At 37.1% G+C, this 23201-nt stretch overlaps 2 protein-coding genes across 4 annotated transcripts in view; both read left to right on the top strand.

Annotated features, from left to right (window-relative positions):
- LOC118745597 (homeobox protein onecut) overlaps positions 1-23201 on the top strand; it is a 261747-nt gene that overhangs the window by 66290 nt on the left and 172256 nt on the right. Inside the window, exon 3 of one of the 3 annotated variants that reach the window (XM_036479108.1) lies at positions 6723-7140. The exons of 1 other annotated variant lie outside the window; for it this stretch is intronic. In XM_036479108.1, coding sequence (XP_036335001.1) covers positions 6723-7106 — 384 coding nt within the window. In that variant the 3' untranslated portion in view covers positions 7107-7140. Of the gene's footprint in view, positions 1-6713; positions 7141-23201 lie in introns of those variants that run through there. One more of the 3 variants, XM_036479107.1, reaches the window with a different exon arrangement.
- The window catches only part of LOC118745598, a 124664-nt gene continuing 108879 nt past the window's right edge, over positions 7417-23201 (top strand). The window contains exon 1 of the mRNA XM_036479111.1: positions 7417-8849. Coding sequence (XP_036335004.1) covers positions 7428-8849 — 1422 coding nt within the window. The 5' untranslated portion in view covers positions 7417-7427. The remainder of the gene's footprint in view (positions 8850-23201) is intronic.

The following is a 23201-nucleotide window of genomic DNA, read 5'->3' as shown; positions in this document are numbered from 1 at the left end:
AATGAAAGGGCATGTCCTTCGCATGTACAAAAACTGACATTTTTTTGAGTAGGGTTGCCACCTATTAAAAATTACTATCTTCTTTACATAGTATAAAGGAAAGAAGAGATTCTTTGAACACGCTAATCTCAAAAACTACTGAACGGATTTAGAGGAGATGTTTTAAGTATAATCTGTATCGATAGGAATATTATCTTTATTACTTTAAATTCCTGTAGGGTTGCCACCTTCTAAAATATTATAAGATCCGCACTGTTCGTTGGGTTACAAGAAATTAGGTGTGAAATAAAAGGGCTCGGCGTTTAGACGTTCAATAACGTCGACTAAAAGTGAAAGGATGCATGTGTACCGAGTGAAGGATGCATGCGAAATAAGTTTTTATTTTGGTTTAAGTGGGGTTTCCACCTATTTAAAAATTATGTTATACCCGAGGGCATTTTTTTGTTAATGACTAGATTCGCACTGCTCATTCAATTTAAAAAAATGAGTTGTCAAATGAAAAGGCTTGGCCTGCAGATTTGCAGTAAGGTTTTATTTTTTGAAGGGGGTTGCAACCTGTGTGGAAAATTAAAAAATTTGGGCTGCTCATTAGATTACAAGAAATGAGGTGTTGGCCTCCAGATGCGCAATTTTATATAATTATTTTAGTAGGGTTTAGTTGCCAATCACACCTTATTTAATATCTACACATTCAGCGCGTGGCTAATTCTCGCGCATTCGAGGCCGGCTACATAGTACTTTATAAATAACACACGACTACAAAAAAAAAGAAACAATTGATAAAAAGTTATATTGACCGGATTAGGTGTTCTATATGTTTTTAGGGTCGCTGAACACGAATCTGAAGTCCGTTTGGATAATGTTTTTTGGGGCTAGAAAAAAACCTGCCGTGATGGAGCAAAACGGGCTTCAGATTCGTGTTCAGCGACCCCAAAAACAAGATCAACACCAGGTCTGAACAAAATAACCTTTCATCGATTTTTTTCGTGTTCCTGTCTAATTGTTAGCTTAAACTTTGTTTGTACACTTACCGATTTATGAACACATTATATGAGCGTAGAACAATCAGTTTCTAGCATAAAACACCATCAACGTATAAATAAATATGTCAGCGGAAAAACTGATTTTTTTTCTTCAGCTTCCTTTCAGATGCTAAGTTTTGAATACTCATAACTCTGGTTATATTAGAGTAGGGCAGACATAATCCTGAACCCATCTACCAGGACACACTGAAAATAAAATTTCGTAAAAATGCTACGAAAAACTTTCAAAGCCTTGGTTTTTGTACAACGTACGAGACTTTCGTTCATAATACGAACACATTTTTCACAAAGAAACAAGATTTTAGGAACCATTCGTAAATACAACGAAAGGCACTTTTTCAGTACAATTTATGAAAACTTTCATTTATTTTACAAAACATTTACGTAAATTACCGAACAAATCTCGGTACCAATAATTTTGTATTTTGTACGAAGGCATTCGTAATATTTACCATTCTAAAAGACTTACCCAATAAGGACTGAAAAAAGTGCTTCCCTGCATACTTCCTAGAAAGGGGTTTCCTATTTACAATTTTCAGGAATGCACTTAAGTATATGTTTATATTATTTAGCATTACACTTCTTCAAAAGGCCTTCAGAAGTACGTCCTACAAAAGCCCTTCTGGAAACTCTCCTTTGAGTAGCAAAAGCAGAAGCCCTTCAATGTGTGCCACTCCGTACAAAAAAGGAATGGGAAAGGAATGACTTTCAGAAAGGTCTTTTGGAAAAAATTTTAACTCCTGAAATTATCTACTGCGTAGTGTGAACCCTCAGCCGTGTACCTGTTCAGAAACTTGCACTTTTTTTCATTTGCCTGAAGTTACAAAATTAGAATTTAACCAAATAAAGTAAACAGAAATTTACCTCCTTTCTCACCAGATATTGTTGAACATGTTAGAAAAAATGTTTCATTATCGATTTACGACTACTAATGACAGAAAGCTAAACTTTTTTTCAAAGCTAAAATCTGCTAAAAATTAGACCTTAATAAAAAAACCAGGACAATTTAAGTGTGGACCAGGACACCAGGACAATTTCTTTAAATCAGGACAAATCCTGGAAAACCAGGACGTCTGGCAGACCTATATTGGAGGCACATATTAAATTCTTAAGTCATTTCCAAGAGTATGTTATACAGATAGAAGATATTGGAAAACTTAATTTAATTTTAATAATCCAGAATAAGTACGTTATTATTATTTTTTAATATAACACAGGGCAACACCGATTTTGTTTGCTAAAATGTAAAAGCAGTTTTTAATAGACTTTTTTATGCTGATTACGAATCTGTAAGTATAAAGTTTCCATCAGCTTTCGATTTTGAGAAAAACGGGGTCAAAGTATCAAAAAATTGCGTTTCCTGCAATATTTGAAAAGCTCTAGCAGAAAAACAAATGGTGATAAAACCTTCCACTTAGGCTTAAATTAAACCTAGAACTCTCGTAATTATCCCTGTAAATACCATTCGTTCACCTTGTTTTGATGGTCACTTATAATCATTTATCGAACAATAACAAATTATTGGAGTATTGTGCTATTGGAAGAAAGAAAATTATGCCAAAATCCGTTTTTGCTGTTCAATAAATTACTATAAGTGACCTCAAGGTCAAGTTCCAGAGATAGTATTTTCAGGGTTTGTAGTTGAAAGTTTGGGCCTTAATTTAAGCCTAAGTGGAAGATTCTACCACCTTTTTTTAATTGCGGTAGGTACTCAAACTTCGTCAAAATCAGTTTTTGCTATTCAACAAGTCACTATAAGTGACCATCAAGTCAAGATGCACAAATGATATTTGCAGGGATAGTGTTCAAGAGTTCTGGCGCACACTGGTGCGAAATAAAGTCAATTGACATTATTACCTTTTCAAAAGCGAAATAAAGTCAACAAAAATTTGGAAATAACCTCAACGGCTATTTCCTCATTCAAATGGAAATAGCGTCAACAATGCTTAAAGTATGTCGATTCATAGAAAAAAATGTTGTTCTTACAATAAACATTGCCCCTTAAGTGTTTTTTTTAATAGATGAAAAAGGTTATTGCCAAATACTCTACAAAAATAAAGCGAACACTATTAAATTGATGAAACAGTCCATGTCCAAAAACCCCGGAGGAACACTGAAAGAATTCTGTGTTTTAAATTAGCATATTTTGAACGAATTCGGAATGTCTAGGCCGGAAAAGAAACCAACCTTTCTATAAGGAAACAATTATAGAAAAAGGATTTTCTTACACTGTATTCATGTCATCGCCAGCAATTTGTGGAACCGAGATCATATAAGTTAATTGATTGGTTTTCACACACTTTTGAAACACAAATTATATGCTTTTTTACTGCAGACAAGTTGTTGCCCCAAAACACAGCAGAAATCTTCCAATCAGGGCTGCCAACTATCCTTAGTTATGAGGTGCCATATTGAGGATAAAAAAGTGCCAAAATGTGCCAAAGAGAGAAATAATAAATTATGCCAAATTGAAAAATTAAGTGCCATTTGAAGTAAAATAGGGACAAATGGCACGGTTTGAGCCAAGTTGGCATCCCTGCTTTCAATAACTTACAAATATAAAAAGGTGAAATATCGAGGGCTTGAATTCATTAATACCCTCTATCTGCAATTTGCACAAAAACTATTTTGTGATTTTAGAAACCATGTTGGACTTATTACCTGTCGTTATATAAGGTAACATTAATATCACTGATGACAGTTAAAGCTTGGGTGGATTTTTATATTAGAATCTCATCTTTGTGAAAAATTTGCAGATAGGGGGTATTATTGAATATAAGCCCTCGATGTTTAAAATATATACAAATTTTATTTCAACGTATACAAAAAGTAAATCCACCTGCGTTACAGCACGGCGGGTGACGGGGAAGTGGGGGGGGCGGGGCCGCGGCGTAGCGTGACGTGGTGTGTGCGCTGATCGCGCGGGGTACGCGGGGCGCGAGCGCGAGCACGGCGCACGCGGTGTGGCGCGCTAACGCGGGCCGCCGAGAAGCTAAGCAAATTTAATGTTTGAAAGAGAAATAATGTCAATTGATTTTATTTCGTTTTTAAATACGTAATAGTGTCAGTTGACTTTATTTCGCACCAGGGTGGGAAATAAAGTCAATTGACCTTATTTCCGTTGATCTTATTACGTGTCACCTTAATTTAAGCCCAAGTGGCAGGTTCTATCATCTTTCTTTTTTTTGCTAGAGCTTCTCAAGTATGGCAAAAAACGTTATTTTTTGATACTTTGATCACGTTTTTCTCAAAATCTGAAACTGATGGAAACTTTATACCACAGATTCGCAATCAGCACAAAAAAGTCTATCAAAACCAGATTTAACAGTTTAGAAAACAAAATCAGTGTTGCCCTGTGTTATATTAAAAAAATAATAATAACGTACTGATTCTACAATATCTTCTATGTGTATAACATACTCTTGGAAATGACTTAAGAATTTAATATGTGCCTCCAATATAGGGCTGCTAGACGTCCTGGTTTTCCAGGATTTGTCCTGATTTAAACAAATTGTCCTGGTGTCCTGGTGTCCTGGTGCACACTTACCAATCCCTTTACCAATCCCCACCAAACTCGGTGCGAACATTGCTTTGAGTCTCACTAAGAAATCCGTTGAAAATGTTTGAAATCAGGCAAGAACCATACATATAGCAGTAATTTACAGAAATATGATAAATTAGTAAATATATAAGCAAATTCAGTCAAAATCGATATATGTATGCAATTACCGCTTAGCAGAAAATTACACTTAGGGAAATTTCTCGACAATGGGTGTGGCACCGCCCACTTAACCCTACATATGTGTACTTCAGTTACCGGTTTATCAATTTCAGCAATATGTTAGAAATGTTTCACATCGGACGAAAACTACGCCCACTTATTAAAGGTTTATTTAAAAAATAACTAACTAAAGACGCCAATTTACTCCATCTTACAACAAGCTCTGAAGCTCATAAGTGGAATTCGCGCTTCTGTGTATTCGCTGTATCCTGCGTAAGTGTAACTGGTTGAGAGTGTGGTTGTTGTTGCATGTGTATTTGATGTACCGCCAGCAACAACAAATCACACACTCTTGCAGTTACAATTACACAACACACAACGAGTACACAGAAGAGCGAATTCCCATATAGGTTTTTGGAAAAGAGGCGTGGCACCACCCAATCTAGTATATCGATAACAGCTTAATCGATTTCCATCTAACTTGATCCAATTACTTCAATATATCATAGCATATTATCGGAACTGTTCGAAATGGGGAAAAACACTCTTGCTTATCTTGCAGTTTACCGAACGTTAAAAAGCTATATTTATGTATCTTCTTTTTGGTTATTTGTGTTTCCGTCAGGGTAGAGTATAATGTATTGTGGAACGATTTTTCGTCATCCCTTGTCAAATTTGGTTAGGAGACAACCCGGTTTCGGCGTTGTGCCATCTTCAGTGTCATTTTTCGTTCTGAATAGTTCGTGTTTCCCTCCGTTTTTATGTATTCGTGTTACTATCTGTTTTAACTGTCATTAGGTCATGCATACCCATCTAAGTGCGACCGCTTTTGTTTCATTATTAGGTAGGTGCTTTTTGGTTGCTTGTATTCGCCGGCGGGTAGAAATCCGTTATTTTTATTTTCTTGGTTTTCGTGATTGCGTCGGTTTATGTTCCGTTATTTAGCAAGTATTAGGTCGCTTGCTTGTGCCGGCAGATAGAAATCCGTTATTTTAATTACTATTACTTAGTATTAATTAGTATTACTTTCATATAAAAATATTCTATATTTTTTTGGAATCCTGAAGAAGGCCAAATAAATCAAATAATGTAATATTGTGTGTTTTTTTTCCGGCCTTGACTACATCTAAGGTTAACAAAATAGTTAATAGATAAGTGCATAAAGTACGCAAACACGCTTTTTTTATAAACAGGAACTATAATAAACCTATTTTCTTGTTGTACTTGACCCTACCTAAAACCTTTGGTTTCGGATGCATTTCGCGATGTTTTTGTCGCACTGTGAAATAGTATATATAATTTTTGTATGTAAGAAACTCGGTAGTTTTTGTAGTTTTGACTTTTTTTAAGTCAAAAAGTAATTGTGGCTCAGAGGTAACATTTTTTCTTGAAAGTTAATTACATAAGCGTTCAATATCACTGTGATTGATACACAATTTGCACGGAGAGTTCAAATATCATTACTAATGTCGATGGGTGCGGTTGCACCTGCTGCGTACCGAATCGTTTAGTATCCAAAGCACTCTCTTTGCGAATTGGCGCTATCGGTCGTATGACACCGTGATCCAACTTTGAAGGTACAAAAGAAATGGGTTGGGACTGGGTTTTTCAAAGAGAGGGTTATGTAAGATAGCTATGAGTAGATAAATATAAAACTTATTTTTACCACTTTTTTCATGTTATATGATATTGAAAAACTGAAAGCTAGATTTACTGTGATTGAGGTCAATTATCGCACACATGTTAAGTTTATCATGTATTAGAAGGGCTGTCCCGCAAAGCAGAGTATTATCAGTACAAAATCTTAGTAAAAGTTCAACTTTACGACGGCACGAATTTAAGCTAAAAGGAAAATTTTTTTTAAGATGGTTGCGTGCCGACTTAAGCATAAACAATAAAAAACTTTAGGATTATATTTTAACTGTAATAATTGAAATTCCTTTTTTAAGGAAACGAAGAGGCCTTCAAAGGAAATGCAAGTGACAATTGCCCGGCAACTGGGCTTAGAGCCTACTACCGTGGGCAACTTCTTCATGAATGCACGCCGCCGTTCAATGGACAAATGGCGCGATGACGATTCGAAGGGAATGGGAATGCACCGTCATGGTAGCGGCAATCGGTTAGGCAACAATAATGGCAATAACAACAACATCCATCACCACAATTATCATCATCAACAACATCAGCATTTACAGCAACACCATCAGTCTGCACTTTCGCCAAGTAATCGACATTCATTGGACTTGGACGATGACCCCGACATGGACCTTGACCTAGGTCATGATGATTTCGATCTCGAAGGCGAAAATGATCACGATCCAGACCATGAAGACATGTTGTGACACAATACAGAACAGATAATCAAGGAAGAGCGACAGCGACATCATCGACAAAAAGAGGAAAACGACAAAAAAGGGCACACATCACAGCACGATGCGTCACAACAACAGCTGTACAAACTTAAAAACCGACGGCAACAAAAGTTAACCAACACTCTAGCGGACGATATCGTGAAGCTTCGGAGTGTTCATAATCTGCGCCACAAGCGCAGCGAACGCAGAAACGTCAAAGCAACGTTGCCCGCGCCTGGCCATGTTGCCGTCGTACATGCCAGTCAAATTCTGCTGAATAACAAAAGTTTAACAATTGTCAAAAAACAAGGAATGTTTTATACGACATCTGCAATCGCAACTTCAACGGATATATGCACTGAATTGGAAACCAAGGCCATCAAATTACGAGCCAATAAAAAGGACGAGCCAGATTGCACTGGCTTCAAAGGTCAACAAAGCTTAACAACATTTAACGCGACTTCGCGAAACAATAACTACAGCAAGAGAAAATTCTCAAATCGGAGTCGCAATAACGGTACTGCTGCTAACAATAATCTTAACATCGATCAAAATTTAGTTGTTGAAGCTCAATACGGGGTGGACTGCGACGATGGTACCAAAAGTAAGCGATTGAGCATCAAAAATGAGAATTTCTTGCATGCTGGCTCTGCAGATACTTATTCCAAGGCAAACATAATTAGCATTGCCCAGAGCCATATTATTGATGACGACGCTGACTATAGGCACGCTACGCAGCTCATGGGAACCGAATTAGCCGAGCACACGATGAACAGCAGTATTATGGATCAGTTTTTCTTGACATCTGGCGACTCCGATTGCAGTAGTCTGGAAAAACACCTCGTAGTTGCTGTGGATGGCTGCAATAGCAGCAGGCAAGAAGGCAACAGCGACCACTTCAACATTGGAAGCGCTGATTTATCAACTAATAATAAAATGAAGAAAAGTGCAGGCGAGAGCTTCGGCGTTCAGCGGGATGTTCAAAATGATAATAACAATGTCTTTACCGAATTCTTATTAAAAAATGACGATTCCGGTAATATTCCTATAAGTAGCAGCACCTCAGGGTTGTCTGAAAGTAAGGATGGGAACGCTGTTGCACAACGCGTTTTCAATTGCATTGAGAGCAGTGGAGATTTGTTAGATAAAACTGCTAATTCGTATGAACAACAAATACACATCCCACATAATTTAGATATCGACAGCGCTTACAACCAAGGTAGTTGTCTATTGGATAGTTCACCGTCATCGGATGAAGAAAATGACTATTGCCATCCAACTCAGCAAAACATCCAAGTTGTTAATAATATTGGTGTCGTAGTGCAAAGCATACTCGGGACTACTGAACAGCAGGTGGCGACTGCAGCGGCAATGACTGGCGATGACAATCACGACGATTACAAATTAACACCTAAATACGTTCTGCAATTGCACACCATGAAGCAGCCGCATGACCAGCAACAGAAGCAGCAACAGAGACAAATACATCAAGCCGCCGTACTGGCATCGCAGCCAGTCACTACTAAAATGAATCCAGATATTACAGATGATGGCTTTTACGAAGTTGACGATGGCAGCAATATCAATGATGCGCAGCGATTGCAAGGCATCAGTAGCCTGGATGGCGTGTTGACATTGCAGCAGCAAATAGTAGAGCAGCAAGGTGAAATGCAGCATCGGCGGGGTGGTAAGGTCGGCGATGGCGACAATGGCACTGCAGGGACCCCGATTTGTGTAAGTAACATAAGCGTAGGCGACTGCGTAGAATATTTGAACGAGGAATTGGAGGACCTGAAGGTTATGCTGGTCTGCTAGCTGTATCGATTGACAAACATACGAGTGGATATACACAGCCATGGAAGTGGTCTGAGATAAACTAGCAGCAGCTATAATATTTGTATATGTATATTTGGTAGGGCCAGTGCTCATACGAGGAGCTAAGCATTCAAGTAAAGCGAGGTAGAGTCAAGAACGATCAAAGTCTGCGTCTTCTATTGAATTAAACAGTGTGGCGTATGCGGTGCAAGGTTTTCCTGCTTTATTTAGGTAATTTAATGTGAGTACAGAAGTGGGACTCTGAGCTTATGGCAAGAAGCGAGTGAAACTCTATTTTTTACTTACTTTGTTGTTGAATTCTAATTCTTTTTCTCCTGTAGTCTTGGGCCACAAAAATGTTGCAAATTGAATTCCTCTTTAGAACTACAATCGTTTGTACATTGTACATATTAAATAAAGCTCGTACAGTTCATCATTCTGTCTCTTCCCTAATTTGAAAATGTATGGAGTTTTCACGTCTAAGGCCACATTAATAAGCCCCAGTCAGTCGTGCACAGAATATCGTCGAAATGGCCTTACAATGAAGGTTATGAACGTATATCCCATCGTTTGGATTGAAAATTCAGTCTTCGGGCAGGTATACCATATTGCCCCGAACAGGTATCTTAACAGATACCTTGCTGGCAGCTTTGAATAGCTGAGCTCGTATGCCGCCTGCTTGGGGAATTTCATTATTTTTAAGTCGCATTATTGCTGTTCCTCATCTTGGTGGATTATAACACCGCACAGTGCGTAATAGGGGAGATTAGGGGAAGGCAAATCATAGTGCCCACAATTTTGACTCTAGAATGCGTTATGTACTTCCAAAAGCCTGTATAATTATGGTCTATGTTAGTCATGGTCCAATCTGGTTTATCTTTTCAATGAATATTGGTTGCATATGTAGGAAAACTGAACCGATAGATGGCGCCGGGGTCGAAATATTTTGAAATTCCATATTTATTGAGCTATTTCCACAAAAATTTGCGATATGTATTAGATACATATTAAGAAGTATATTTAAAAAAAATGCTCCCACAAACTGTCAGTTTTCTCGCCTACAAAATCTTATCGCAGAGAAATTTTTACACGTGGACATTTCATCGCATACCAATATATTGTTAATTTTTTATAAATGTTGCAAACATTTAATTTTTTGCTTGGTTGTGATTTAACAGCGTTTCTCCGCTCCAACCACACCACGAACCCATATTTGGTTCTGTTTTTATGAGATTTATGGCTGCCCTGATTAAAAATCAGAAAAGCCCCAATGACTAAATTTTTGCCAGCAAAAATACACAAGAAAAGGCGATTTTTACCAAAATTTGACTGTGAATCGACTTTTTTGGAATTGTCCTTCCCATTTCATAATTCGTAGGTACTATTGGCCCTTGATATAGAGATGATCGATTAAACATTCCTAAAGAGATCCGATTGATACGCGCTGATACACAATTTATATAATAACAGCTAGGCGCTAACACATATGTTGGTGTTTGGCCGAGCTTATCCTCCGATTTGTGGCGTGCGCCTTAATGTTGTTACACAAAGGTGACCTACAGTTGTCACAAAATTTATATGCTTATATGAAAAAGCTGAATCCCACTTACGTATGATTTAAATCTAAAGGAGCGCAATTGACATGCAAGGATGACGTTTAAAATTTTAAAATAATGGTTTTTATTAAGGCTACAATGTGCAAAATTAAAAGGATATCCAAGATTGCAATCTCGTTAGGAAATAAGACGGATACGACCATTGATTGATAAAGGCCGGAAAACTGGAAATTATAGTTCGTCAAAAACAGCCATGTTTCTACAAGATCAGCATTCTTTCTGGAAATCTTCAGACAATCGGGAACCGATTTTCTTTTACATCAGATATCCATATGTACATACAGCTTATCTGAACTTCTTTTACCAACATTCAGTTTTCGCTTTTCCTTCCCCTAAATCGCCTAAACTATGCTCTGTGCGACGTGAGAGTCTCTGTACATTGCCTCTGTTTAATCAAAAGCCACACTGCTGTCGCCATTATAAAACGGCGTTAAAGGTTTCCTCCGTATATTAAGTGTTCCCGGACGCTTTCTACCCGATTTCCATCTTCGTCCCTGCAGGAACTAGTCCGAATCTTGAAACCAATCGTTTCTTTTTTTCTTTTTAGAAAATTCAGGCCGCGTTCCTGCCCGACTGCCAGCATCTCAGGCTCTGCCCATTCAAGGCTTTCTACCTCTTCATTATTCCTGAAAAGACGCCTCCCCGCCTTTGTCTTTGGCTAAAATGCGGCTTTGTATATTTCGATTCCGAAATTTCACGACTGTACATTGAAACCACACCTGGCTCAGGTTCTTCATCTTACAGAGACTAGGGATATTGCCATACTATAAAAGTATCGATGCCAGTATCAAATGATGTATCAGAAGCTAAGTATCGATACAAATATGGGTATTGGTATCGGAAATAAAATATCGATATATTATCCTTTTGAAACAAACATATTTTGGCCTAATATGAATGATGCAGTTAATGAAAATTAATAATAAATTTTTAACAACTGCAGTGCGTAATAAACAATACATAAACAAGTTAAATAAAAGGTTGTAAAAATGGCTCGTTTACATCAGAATACGAAAAGAGCTAAGCGCGAAAACTATGACGTTGTGTCAGGAATCAGGAATCGCAGTTAATGGAATGAATAAATATAATGTGCCATCAGTAGGTAAATGTTTTTTTTTAATTGTTGTATGCCCGAAATTTTTAGATTTTTCAAACAAACTTTGAGCTTAACCGAGATTTTGTCAATCTTGGTAATGTGATTCCATACTTTACTTTTCACTAAACAGGAAATATAGTTTAATATAATTCTAGGAACAATATGGCTTTTATGAAGTTGATATTGATATTGACGTTATACTGATACATTCAGTGGTATCGAAAGAAAGCACCCATATGGGTATACTACCCTAGTATGCAATACCGATTTACCCAGTATCGAAACAAAATCATCGATACCAAGATTATCAGTAGTATCGCAACATCCCTAACAGAAGCGCATGCATACCTGATGGTACGCGCATCAAGAACGCTCGAAGTGAATGTTAGGGTATATCACAACCCGAGTGGCTTTATAGATGTTTCGTTGCTGGTGGGTGATAATCCTAATTACCTGGTTCAGAGATGCGGCGAAGTCGATAAATCGCAAAGCAAAATTTTAATAACATTTCGTGGGAGGCGTTCATATCCTTCTTTGAGGAACTCGTAGAACTGCTACTGTGTCTCATCATTTTTAGTCTGACCGCATCAAAACTGCACTGGTCCTACCTTTAGTTGAGCATAACAAAAGCAGTTAGTAGGCTAGTCTAAAGCTTAAATTAGTGGTGACATAACCACAACCATATAAAACAGCTGTTAAAACCAACCTTACGGCCAACACTGTATTCGATTAGTGTTGCCACACCATAACGCCATAGCCATAACCATAACCACCGAGACCAATTAATTTGGGTCTTCCGCTATAACCATAATCAGCTGTTTTCTTAAGTGCGAGTAAGAACACATGGCAATACCTTCCAAAAAAATAAAAAATTGTTCACAGCCAACGTTTAGGCATAAGTGTAGAATATGAACCATTTAGCTATGCAAAAACCAAAAATGTGGCTCGATAGAACTCTCACGCTGATTTGAACTGTACCAAAATTATTTGGCGCAAAAATATAACGAAGATATAAAAGGTTAAATTAATTTTTTTTATTTTTTTTAATATTAACATCTTATGAACTACTTAACCGATTAAAACTAATGATGTCAAAATAAAGACAATTAATTTATCTTTCAGTTGATGTACATAATTTATATGCTTTTTTATATTTTTAATACAAAAATACTAAAAACGAAAAAAAATTTCGTATTTTTTCATAAAATACCATTTTTTAACAAAGAATATATTATTAAGAAAGCACAAGTTATTACCTTTAATTTGATGTACATATTTTATTATGATCTGCAATGGAATTCTGACAATCGCCACGCTAAATTTCCATCGCCAAAATTCTCTAAATGAAAATCAGTGGGGCCTAAAAGCACGCAATATAAAAGTAACAGATGCAATGTGTAATCAACCAAAGTTGGTAGTATGAGTAGCATGTAACTAGGTGGTGTATGTTGTTAGGCGCGCCTGCTATTCTTGGGAGATTTTTTAGCGATCAAAATTAGCGATAACGAAGGCTGGAATCCGGCTGCTGCTGTTGAATTTTAAGAATTGTGTTAATTTAGTGATAGTGAAAAAAGTTCTGCGCAAATATCCTACGATATTACACTTTTTCCGCGTCTGGCAACACTGACATTGTTGACTACGAAAAATCAGCTGTTTATGGTTATGATACCTATAATCAGTGTTGCCAGAACTTTTTGGGCCGACCGGCTAAATTGTCCAAAAAAGCGGCTAAAATGCTTCAACTAAAATTTCGGGTTCGATCCCTGCTGAAGTCTAGAAAAAGAAGTCTGATGAGAAGATGTGGTGATCTCGAAAATATCAGCTATAACTTCTACCGCTTAGTCTTTGTTGTTTTTTCCATTTCTCCTAACAAACAAATCGTGGTACAAAGCTCAATTACACTACTGGAATAAACATTAATTCGCCACAATAAAATTGACAAATAAAATTCATATGTTTTATTTAAATCATATATGTATATAATACTTCTATATTGGCAGTAAGCTAACTTCTCAATGTGGAAGCATTCCGAAATCAAAGCGAGACAGTCTAGTACCGTTTGTGTCAATGTATTGTATACGTCAGTGCCATTTTTGTGTATGTGTTGTGTACATGCCCTGCAAAAATTTGAGGTCCAGGGTGTCTACTGGGACGTAGGTTTAAAGTATGTGCAAAAATACCAGATTGCATATTAGTAACTTGTTATGGTGATCTGGACCACTTCAAGCATAAAAACCTGATATATGTGTTGAAAACCCCCTCTTCGTGGCCCATTGACGCGTGACGAATTTTTTAAGAAAATGCATTTTAAATAATAAATTTTGCTATTTCGGTTTATCTTATGAAATCCAGTCCATGGTCCAAAAGGAGTAGTTGTCTAGGTGGTCCCATGTTATGCAGCGTTGGACCAGGTCCAATGACATCGCAATGTTAATGTAACCATATTTTCTCCATAAGTCTGGACCATTTTGGTTACTAGTGTTGGTTACAATGCAGCGTACTAGCATTTAACCTAGTCCCACTTTTTACAGGGTGTTTATTTATAAACGTATGTGCTCCTTTTCTTTCGTACGTGTTTATTGGTATATCTGTACTGTAATGTTTTCGGACGGTACTAGCTCTTACTGCCAATATAGGAGTATTACATATATGATTTAAATAAATCACAAGTAGAAAGATTAGTAAATTCATTGAAGAAATCTCAAAAACAGATACTGGTAAATTCATTACAAATTATTTTTGTTTAACAAAGGAAACTCTCGTTATACGTAGCTAAGCTTTACATCAGAAGTCATGTTAGTATTACTTAAATACAAAATAGATCAATTGCAAACTTATGGCTTTTTTTCTATTGAAAATGTTTGTCTTCTTATATTGTAACATTTGCTCTAGGTTACCTTTTGTCCTGCAAAATGGCTATATTGGTCGAAAGTATAGCACTTTTGCTTAGTCGGAGGGTAATATTTTGAGAAAAGAATAAGTAAAGCTGTGAAAGGAATAAAGAAAAAGGGAAACATCATTTCGAGAAAAGAAAACGCCGGTCGCTCCTTATCAATTTAACAATTAAACTTTTTAGATTATTTAAATTCGATTATAAATTTGAAACATTCCAGTTTTTAGTAATCTGCTACTCTCGGCACATGCCTAACAAAATTATTCACAATTATTTTCTTCTCAGAGAGTTTTGCTTTATTTAGTTATTTTCTAAGTGTTGCGAATAAAATTTCACACATTAATTTAAGGAATTTGTAACAAAAATTTTATGAAGAATTTATCTATTTAGTGTGTATTTTTTTATAGCTGATTACTTAACAAACACCGTATGAACCCGAAATTCAAACTTTGTGAAAAAATTATGAAAAAACAAAAAACCAAAATTTTTTACTTTTTAATCGGCATCTTTAGAAAAATTATGCTATGTAGTTTTTTATTCTATCAAATTTTAGTATATTATAAGTATTGAAGTAGCTAGGGCCTACCGTTGATTTTTGGCATTTTTTGGACGACCGTCTTACGCATTTTTTCCATACAAAGTATGTTCAGCAATTTTTTTTATAGGGGAAAAACTTTTTTATAGGGAAAAATGCGGAGGTCCGTCCAAAAAAAAATTGCCAATAATTAACGGTGCTAGTTAGTTTAAATTTACACTTTATTATACTAAATTTGAAAATTTTTAAAAATGCTGATTAAAAAGTTAAAAATTTTGATGAAAATTCGCAGAAGTTTCATAATTTTTGCACAAAGTATGAAATTTTGATATAGTGGTGTTTTTGAGTAATCAGCTACACTTTCATAAAAAAATAATAAGCATTAAATAAACTAAAGAAAAATAGCCAACGCTTGCTAAAATGTCGCGTTCCACTTTATATTCGGGTCACTGTAAGTTCGCTCAAAATAAAAATCATTGAAATTAACCCGGTATTTTAGGACTTTTCGGATTAGAACAAATTTCCCTTAAATTTTATATATGAGACATATCGGACACCAAATTTGGTGTCACACTTTCGATTGGCCTAATTTTTTTTTTGTTTTTTTTTTTTATGAGTTCTATACATGAAATAAGCTAAAACGTGTTCGAGGAAATTTTTTTTCTTTTTTTTTCTTCGGAGATATGATCTGTCAAAGTTTGTAGTTTTCCGTGCTTCTGGCTAATCATGTACTACTTCAAATCGTTATATCTCGGGTTTTGCGCAACGTCGTTTTAAAGCTAAAGGGACGAGCTTAACATATGTATCTATATATAAGGCGGTCAAGATTGTCCCAAAGCTAGCTTAGCTATTAACATTTGCGCACTTGTGCACAAGGGTATTATAACTTTGTTCACATAACGGTTGTTTGTAACAGGCAAAACGAATCGAGATAGACATAGACAGATGTATACATAAATGATCAGGATTAAAAGAGAAATCGATTAAGCGGTGACTGTCTGTCCGTCCGTCTGTGCACACGATAACTCGAGTAAAAATTGAGATATCTTAACGAAACTTGGTATGCGCACTTCTTTCGGGCGTAGGACGGATGGTATTGAAAATGGGCAAAATCGGACAATAACCACGCCTACCTCCCATATAACGGTAATTTTCGGAAATACGAAAACTGCGATATTTTAGTAACTAATGAAGAGTATTCACTCAAAATTAATATTTACAATAAGTTTTAGACGAAAAATAAGAATATTATAAATTTTTGGAAAATGGGCGTAGCCACGCCCACTTATGGTTACATGTGTATAATTTGGTAACCGCTGCACTAATTTCTTCCAAACTTGGCACAGTTGTTAATCTTGGTATAACATACGAAATGGCCGAAAATTTTAAAAATCGGACAATAACCACGGCCACATCCCATATAACGGTAATTTAGAGAAATGCGAAATCTTCGATAAATCAGTAATTATTGAAGCTAATTTATTCAAAATTGATGCTTGCAACAATTATTTACCAAGAAATACGTTTAGAATAAAATTTTGAAAAATGGGCGTGGCACCGCCTACTTATGATCACATATATGTATCTCGGTAACCGTTCTACCAATTTGTACCAAACTCGGTGTGGTTATTATACCTGCCACATAGAAGCAAAACTTTGAAAATTACTGAAATCGAACTAAAATTACGGCCGCTTTTCATATAACAGTAAATTTCAGAAATGCTTGAAACTTCAATATTTCGAAATTTAATGACGCTAATTTACTCAAAATGGACACACCCCGGTTTACCATGTAGCGGTAGCTTTCGGAAAGGTGGAAACATATATTTAATACTTGCGCCCGAACTTAGACTTTCTTACTTGTTTTAAGATGATTTGCATAGTGAAGACCAGTAAATTGGGGATTTAAAATTAAACCGTCGTATTCCTTGTTTAATTCTCTATAAAAATAGGTTTCAAAAAATTTGGCATTTCTCAAGAACTATTTTTAAAATATTTTTTTTTTTATGACGAAATGCGTTTTTTTTGTGAGAGTCAAAAATTTTTTTGTCATTTGTTTTCGAAAACTTATGATGAGATACATTTAGCAAGGTGTTAAACATCGGGTTTTTCCAAGAATTTAAATCTTATTGCAGATTCCGATAGAACACACAGGTAAAATATTTGTACGGCAAGATTTTTCTGTAAGGCGACAAACTCCTAGAAATGGGCGTGGCAATTGCAGCACTAAAGTTAGCAAAACGCAGATTTTATTGTGGATTTCGGCAAAATATCGCTTTGTTAAAAACGTTTGTTCCACAACTTTTTCAAGCAAAGAATATTCTAGAAATGGGCGCGGCTATGTTAAAACCAAAGTTCAAAAATTTAAGCTGGCGGATCCGCTGAATTTTTATTCGCTGCACTATGTCAATATCGTTGTAAAGCCCATACAGCACATCGTTAAATCGTCTGCTATATTCGCCATCGCCAATGCGTAAAGGTCCGTAAATCTTTTGCAGAATCTTTCTCTCGAAAACTCCAAGAGCCTCTTCATCAGATGTTTTCATTGTCCATGCCTCCGCGCCATACACCAGCACAGGCATGATACTTATAGACTTATAGAGTGTGATCTTTGTACGACGAGAGAGGACTTTACTTCTCAATTGCCTACTCAGTCCAATGTACCACTTGTTGGAGAGTGATTCTCCGTTGGATTTCAAGGCTGACATTATTATCGGTGTTAATATTGGTTCCCAAATAAACGAAGCCGTCTACTTTTTCAAACTTGTAACAGTCACGTGTGTGCCAAGACGCGTATGCTCTGACTGTTTGTGTGATGACAAGGGATACTTCGTTTTGTCTTCGTTGACCACCAGACCCATTCGCTTTGCTTCTCTATCCAGTCCCGGGAAGGCAGAACAGACGTAGCCCTTGTTTTTGACGATAATATCGTTGTCGTCGGCATACGCTAGCAACTGTACGCTCTTCTAAAGTATTGTGCCTTAGAGGTTCAGTTCTGCATCTCTTATTATCTTCCCCAACATCTCCTATTCTGACGGAGCTGGTGTTATTTCTCAACGTCATTTTACACAGCCGTGTTAGTTCCGTGGGAATGCCAAATTCAGACATCGCGGCATAAAGGCAACTTCTCTTCGTGCTGTCGAGAACGGCATTGAAATCGACAAATAGATGATGTGTGTCAATCCTATTCTCACGGGTATGTTCCAAGATTTAACGTATTGTGAATACCTGATCTATGGTGGATTTTCCAGGCCTAAAGCCACACTGATAAGGCCCAATCAGTTCGTTGAGCTCAGTTCGTTCGGTGGGCTTCAGTCTTTGGCACAAGACACTCGATAAAACCTTATAACCTATGCTTAGGAGGCTGATTCCGCGGTTGTTGGCGCGAATGGCGGGGTCGCCTTTCGTCTGGATTGGGCAGAAAAGCTCGGCTGGATGGCCGCCAGCTCCAGCAGTTTTGTTATTTTTCAGCCGCGAAATCGCTATTCGTACCTCGTCATAGTCAGGCGGAGGGACAACGACTGGGGCATTGATGGCATTGAAATCGACTGGGGACTCGGGTTCGTCTTCTCCATTAATTTCAGCGCTGCCACCATTCAGTGGAAAAGTTTTCCCTCCATAATTTAAGTACATTCTGGATACCGGTTACTAGGTCGCCATGGTTGTTCTTACAGGACTTCGCCCTGGTCTTGAAACCTTCCATAAGTCGCCTAACCCTCTGGTAAAATTTTTGGGATTTCTTCCTGTCGGACAGCATCGCAAGCTCTTCCCACTCACGTATTTCGGCCTCTCTCTTCTTATTTCGGCAAATACGTGTCGCTTCCTTCTTCAGTTCCCTATAACGGTCCCACATGGCTCGTGTTGCGCCCGATCTCAGCGTGGTTCTATAGGCGGCGTCGTTTTCTCTGCGTCTTCTTGACATTCCTTATCGTACCAGTTGTATTATCGGGCTCGCTGAAATCCAACTACTTTTTCGGCGGCGGTACTTAATGATAGGGAAATGTGGTTCCACTGCTCGCGAATGTCGGATTGTTGAAGAGTGCTATCAGAGAGCAGGTGTGACTCGAGTGGCGAATAAATTGGCCATCTGTTGTGGTTGCAGCTTTTCGACGTTAAGCTTTTCTTGCATTGTTGCGCGCACATTTTCTGCTGCACAGAGGCGGGTGGGTATCTTGGCTACAACAAGATGGTGGTCCGAGTCGATGTTTGGCCCTCGGAGTGTACGTACGTCTAAAACGCTGAAAGCATGCCTTTTGCCTATCACAACATGGTCGGTTTGGATTCTGGAGACAGCCACGTAGCTTGGTGAACGTTCTCATACTGGAACCTAGTACTACATATTACCATGTTTCGGGCCCCGGCGAAGTCGATCAGCCTCAGTCCGTTATCAGACGTTTCGTCGTGGAGATCCCTTCCTTGCCCCCCTTGGCATTAAAATCGCCGAGCACGATTTTGACACCAAGTCGGGGGTTGCGCTGATGTGTACGCTCCAAGCGCTCATAGAAAAGATCCCTGGACGCCTCGTCCTTCTCTTCCGTCGGGGTATGGGCGTAGATGAGCGAGATATTGAAGAATCTTGCTTTGATGCGTATTGTGGCTAGACGTTCGTCCACCGGGGTGAACGCCAGTACTCGGCGAGGGAGTATTTCTCCTACCACGAATATAACACCAAATTTGCGGAATTTGCGCTCCTTTACGTGGCAACTGTAGTAGACGTTGCAAGGCTTCGCACTTACTTTTCCTTGCCCCGTCCATCGCATTTCTTGGATGGCGATGTTGTCAGCCTTTGTCTTCCCGAGGACATCAACCAGCCGGGCAGAGGCACCCTCCCCATTAAGGGTCCGGACATTGCAGGGTGTCTCATCCGAGGCTTGTTGGAATTTTTCATTGGGAGGGGTTTTAGCGTAGCGGGACCCAAACCCACTTCTGGCCACTCCCTGCTGAATGGCTATCAAGAGTTTTCCACTTCTGGGCACGGAACCATCCACCTATTTTGCTAACTTTAGTCCTGCAATTACCACGCCCATTTCTAGGGGTTTGTCGCCTTAAAGAAAAATCTTGCCATACAAATATTATATCTGGATAGGTATTTTATCGGAATCTGCAATAAAATTTTTCTTTCTTGCAAAAACCCGATGCTTAACACATTACTAAATATATCTCAACATAAGCTTTCGAAAATAAATTACAAAAAATTTTTGATTCTCCCAAAATAAATTCCCACATCATAAAGCAAAATATTTTGAAAATAGTTCTTGACAAACGCCCATTTTTTGAACCACGTCTTTTATACAGTATTAAACAAGGATTACGATGGTATAATTTTAAACCCCTTGTTTACTAGTCTTCACTACGCAAATAAACTTCAAAAAGTTGAACTGTTAATAGCTAAGTTAGCTTTAGGACAATCTTGACCATCTTATATATATAAGTGTTAAGCCCGTTTCTTTATGATGAGCAGAACCCGAGATATAACGATTTGAAGAAGTACTTGATTAGTCAGAACCAAGAAAAAATGCAAACTTTGACAGATCATATCTCGGAAGAAAAAGAATATCAAAAAAAAATCCTCGAACACGTGTTAGCTTATTTCACCGAATCGGAGACATGACAGAATTTTATTTTACGAAATCCGTTCGATTTTAAAAAGGACGCCTCATATATAACACAGTCCGACATGAAATTTTTTTCGAGAAAAGCACAACGGCTAACAAATCGGCTGCCGGCCAAACCAAATTTTCTCCGGCTGTTTGCTACCACAAACGGCTAAAACTAGCCAGAAAACGGCTAACCTGGCAATACTGCCTATAATCGATGATAGTTAATATGGTTACTGTTATTGCTATTGTTATGGCTATGACGTTATGGTATCTCACCTCTAATTTAACCTTAACTTGGTAGTACCGCTACATCAATGACCACAAAACTTACTAAATGATTTTCGTGCTCTTTTATTTTTGGCAAGCGTACGCAGAAATTACGTAAATAACAGTACTTACAACCCTGCAGTAAAATTTAGAGACAGTCAGTTAAAGCGCTAGTTCCGCTCTACCAATTTCAGAACTATCTCTGAACTAGTACAAAACGGCTGCAGAGAGGGACTTTCGGTATGCTAGTTGCGCTCTGTTGAGAAGTAAATGCACAAATTCGCACTTCTCGTACAATACGCAAATAGCTCAGCGGGAAGACTTCCGACTGTACTATCGTTGGTCGCGAGTTCAAATCGCGGCCGAGGCAGTTGCGATTTTCAGATGTAATCAATTTAAGTTGTTGAGTGCCACTTAAAAATTGAAGAGAAAATTAACAAATTTAATATAAATAAAATAAAAAAATAAATAAAGATTTAATAAAATGCAATCTGTACAGAAAAATCGACAAAATGTAAAAATATCGAATAATCTAAATTTTTTTTTAATAAAAAAACTAATTGTCGCAAATCTGTCCAAAATGGAACCAGTTCACAAAAGACAAAATATCCAATATTCGAGTTTTAAAATTTGTTCGCATAAAAAAATGTATTGTTCCAGAACTTTCCAAAATGGAACCAGTTCAGAACTAGTTCGAAAGTTCTGCCATGTAAAAAGAGACAGTTGAAAGTATTGCGTTGGGATAGTTTGAGAACTAGTACCGCCTCTTAAAGAGCTAGTTCTGCGCTATTTCTGAACTAGCGCGATTTACTGCAGGGAATATATCGTCGGTCCCTACGAAGAGTAGCACATTTCACTATTAGCGTGGAAGACTAGCACATTTCATTATCCGCGTCGAAAAGTAGCACATTTCAAATTTTTGCGTGGAAGAGTAGCACATTTCATTATTCGCGTCGAAAAGTAGCACATTTCAGATTTTCGCGTGGAAGACTAGCACATTTCACTATTCGCGTGGAAGAGTAGCACATTTCAGAATTTTGCGTGGAAGAGTAGCACATTTCAGATTTTTGCGTGGAAGAGTTGCACATTTCATTATTTGCGTGGAAGACTAGCACATTTCAGATTTTTGCGTGGAAGACTAGCACATTTCAGAATTTTGCGTGGAAGAGTAGCACATTTCAGATATTTGCGAGGAAGAGTAGCACATTTCAGATTTTTGCGTGGAAGACTAGCACATTTCAGATGTTTGCGTGGAATAGTAGCACATTTAAACTAAATCATAAGAGCATAATTTATATTGGAAATTCAAGTGCTTATTTTATATTTGTGTAATTCTATTATAAAATTCATAAAATTCCGACGGTATATCCTATGATTCCTTTGATTATTTTTGTCGCATTTGCTACTATATAACGAATAAACACAATTTATTTTTATATGAAAGAAAACCGCAACAACGGAAATTTTTTAGCCACTTGAAACTTGCACATTATTGCAATAAAATTGAAAGGGCTTTAATTCTATATACTCAAAAAATTCTTAGAAAAAAATTATTTGACATTTGGATGAACATTTTTAGATTTTTTTAGTTTTCTATAAAGTTTTAAATTTGGGTTTATATCATGATTCATGATTTGACACTCCTCTATCTAGATTTGTATTTTGGAAGTAGGAGAAAGGGGAAGAATGTGATCGCATTTTGCGAAAACGGTAGTAGAGTGGTACTACAAAAAGTACGCAAAGTATACAATTAGAAGTAAAATGTGTATTATTAATTCTATGCGAATTTGCAATATATTTGGTGTTTTAATGGAAATACCAAACAATACATAAAAATATGCATTTTTGATTTAAGTTATTCGTCATTTCCGGGAACAAATCTAGATTTGTTCTTCAGCTGATATACATAATTTATAGCTTTTTGTATTTTTAAACCAAAACCACTAAAAAACGAGGAAATATTATTTTCTTCATGAATTAACCTTTTTTGAAAAAACTGCATAATTAATGGTAAAGAATTTTATATAATTTAGAAAGTACAAGTTATTATCTTTGATTAGATATTACACTTTTGGGTTTCAACAATTTAGTGATAATAAAAAATACAAATAAACCTCTTATATCTTCTTTTTTTACCAGTGACAAATAAATTTGGTATCGTTGAAATCAGCGTAAAAAGTTCTATCATTTTTGGCTATTTTATAGCTAAACGGTCGCTATTCTACACTTGTTCTAGAAAATTACGCAAACGAAGGTGACGCCAA

The sequence above is a fragment of the Rhagoletis pomonella genome, unplaced genomic scaffold (assembly GCF_013731165.1).
Source record: "Rhagoletis pomonella isolate Grant_MI unplaced genomic scaffold, Rhpom_1.0 Rhpom_scaffold_00009, whole genome shotgun sequence".
Lineage (NCBI taxonomy): Eukaryota > Metazoa > Arthropoda > Insecta > Diptera > Tephritidae > Rhagoletis > Rhagoletis pomonella.
This window is presented reverse-complemented; position numbering and strand designations above follow the sequence as displayed.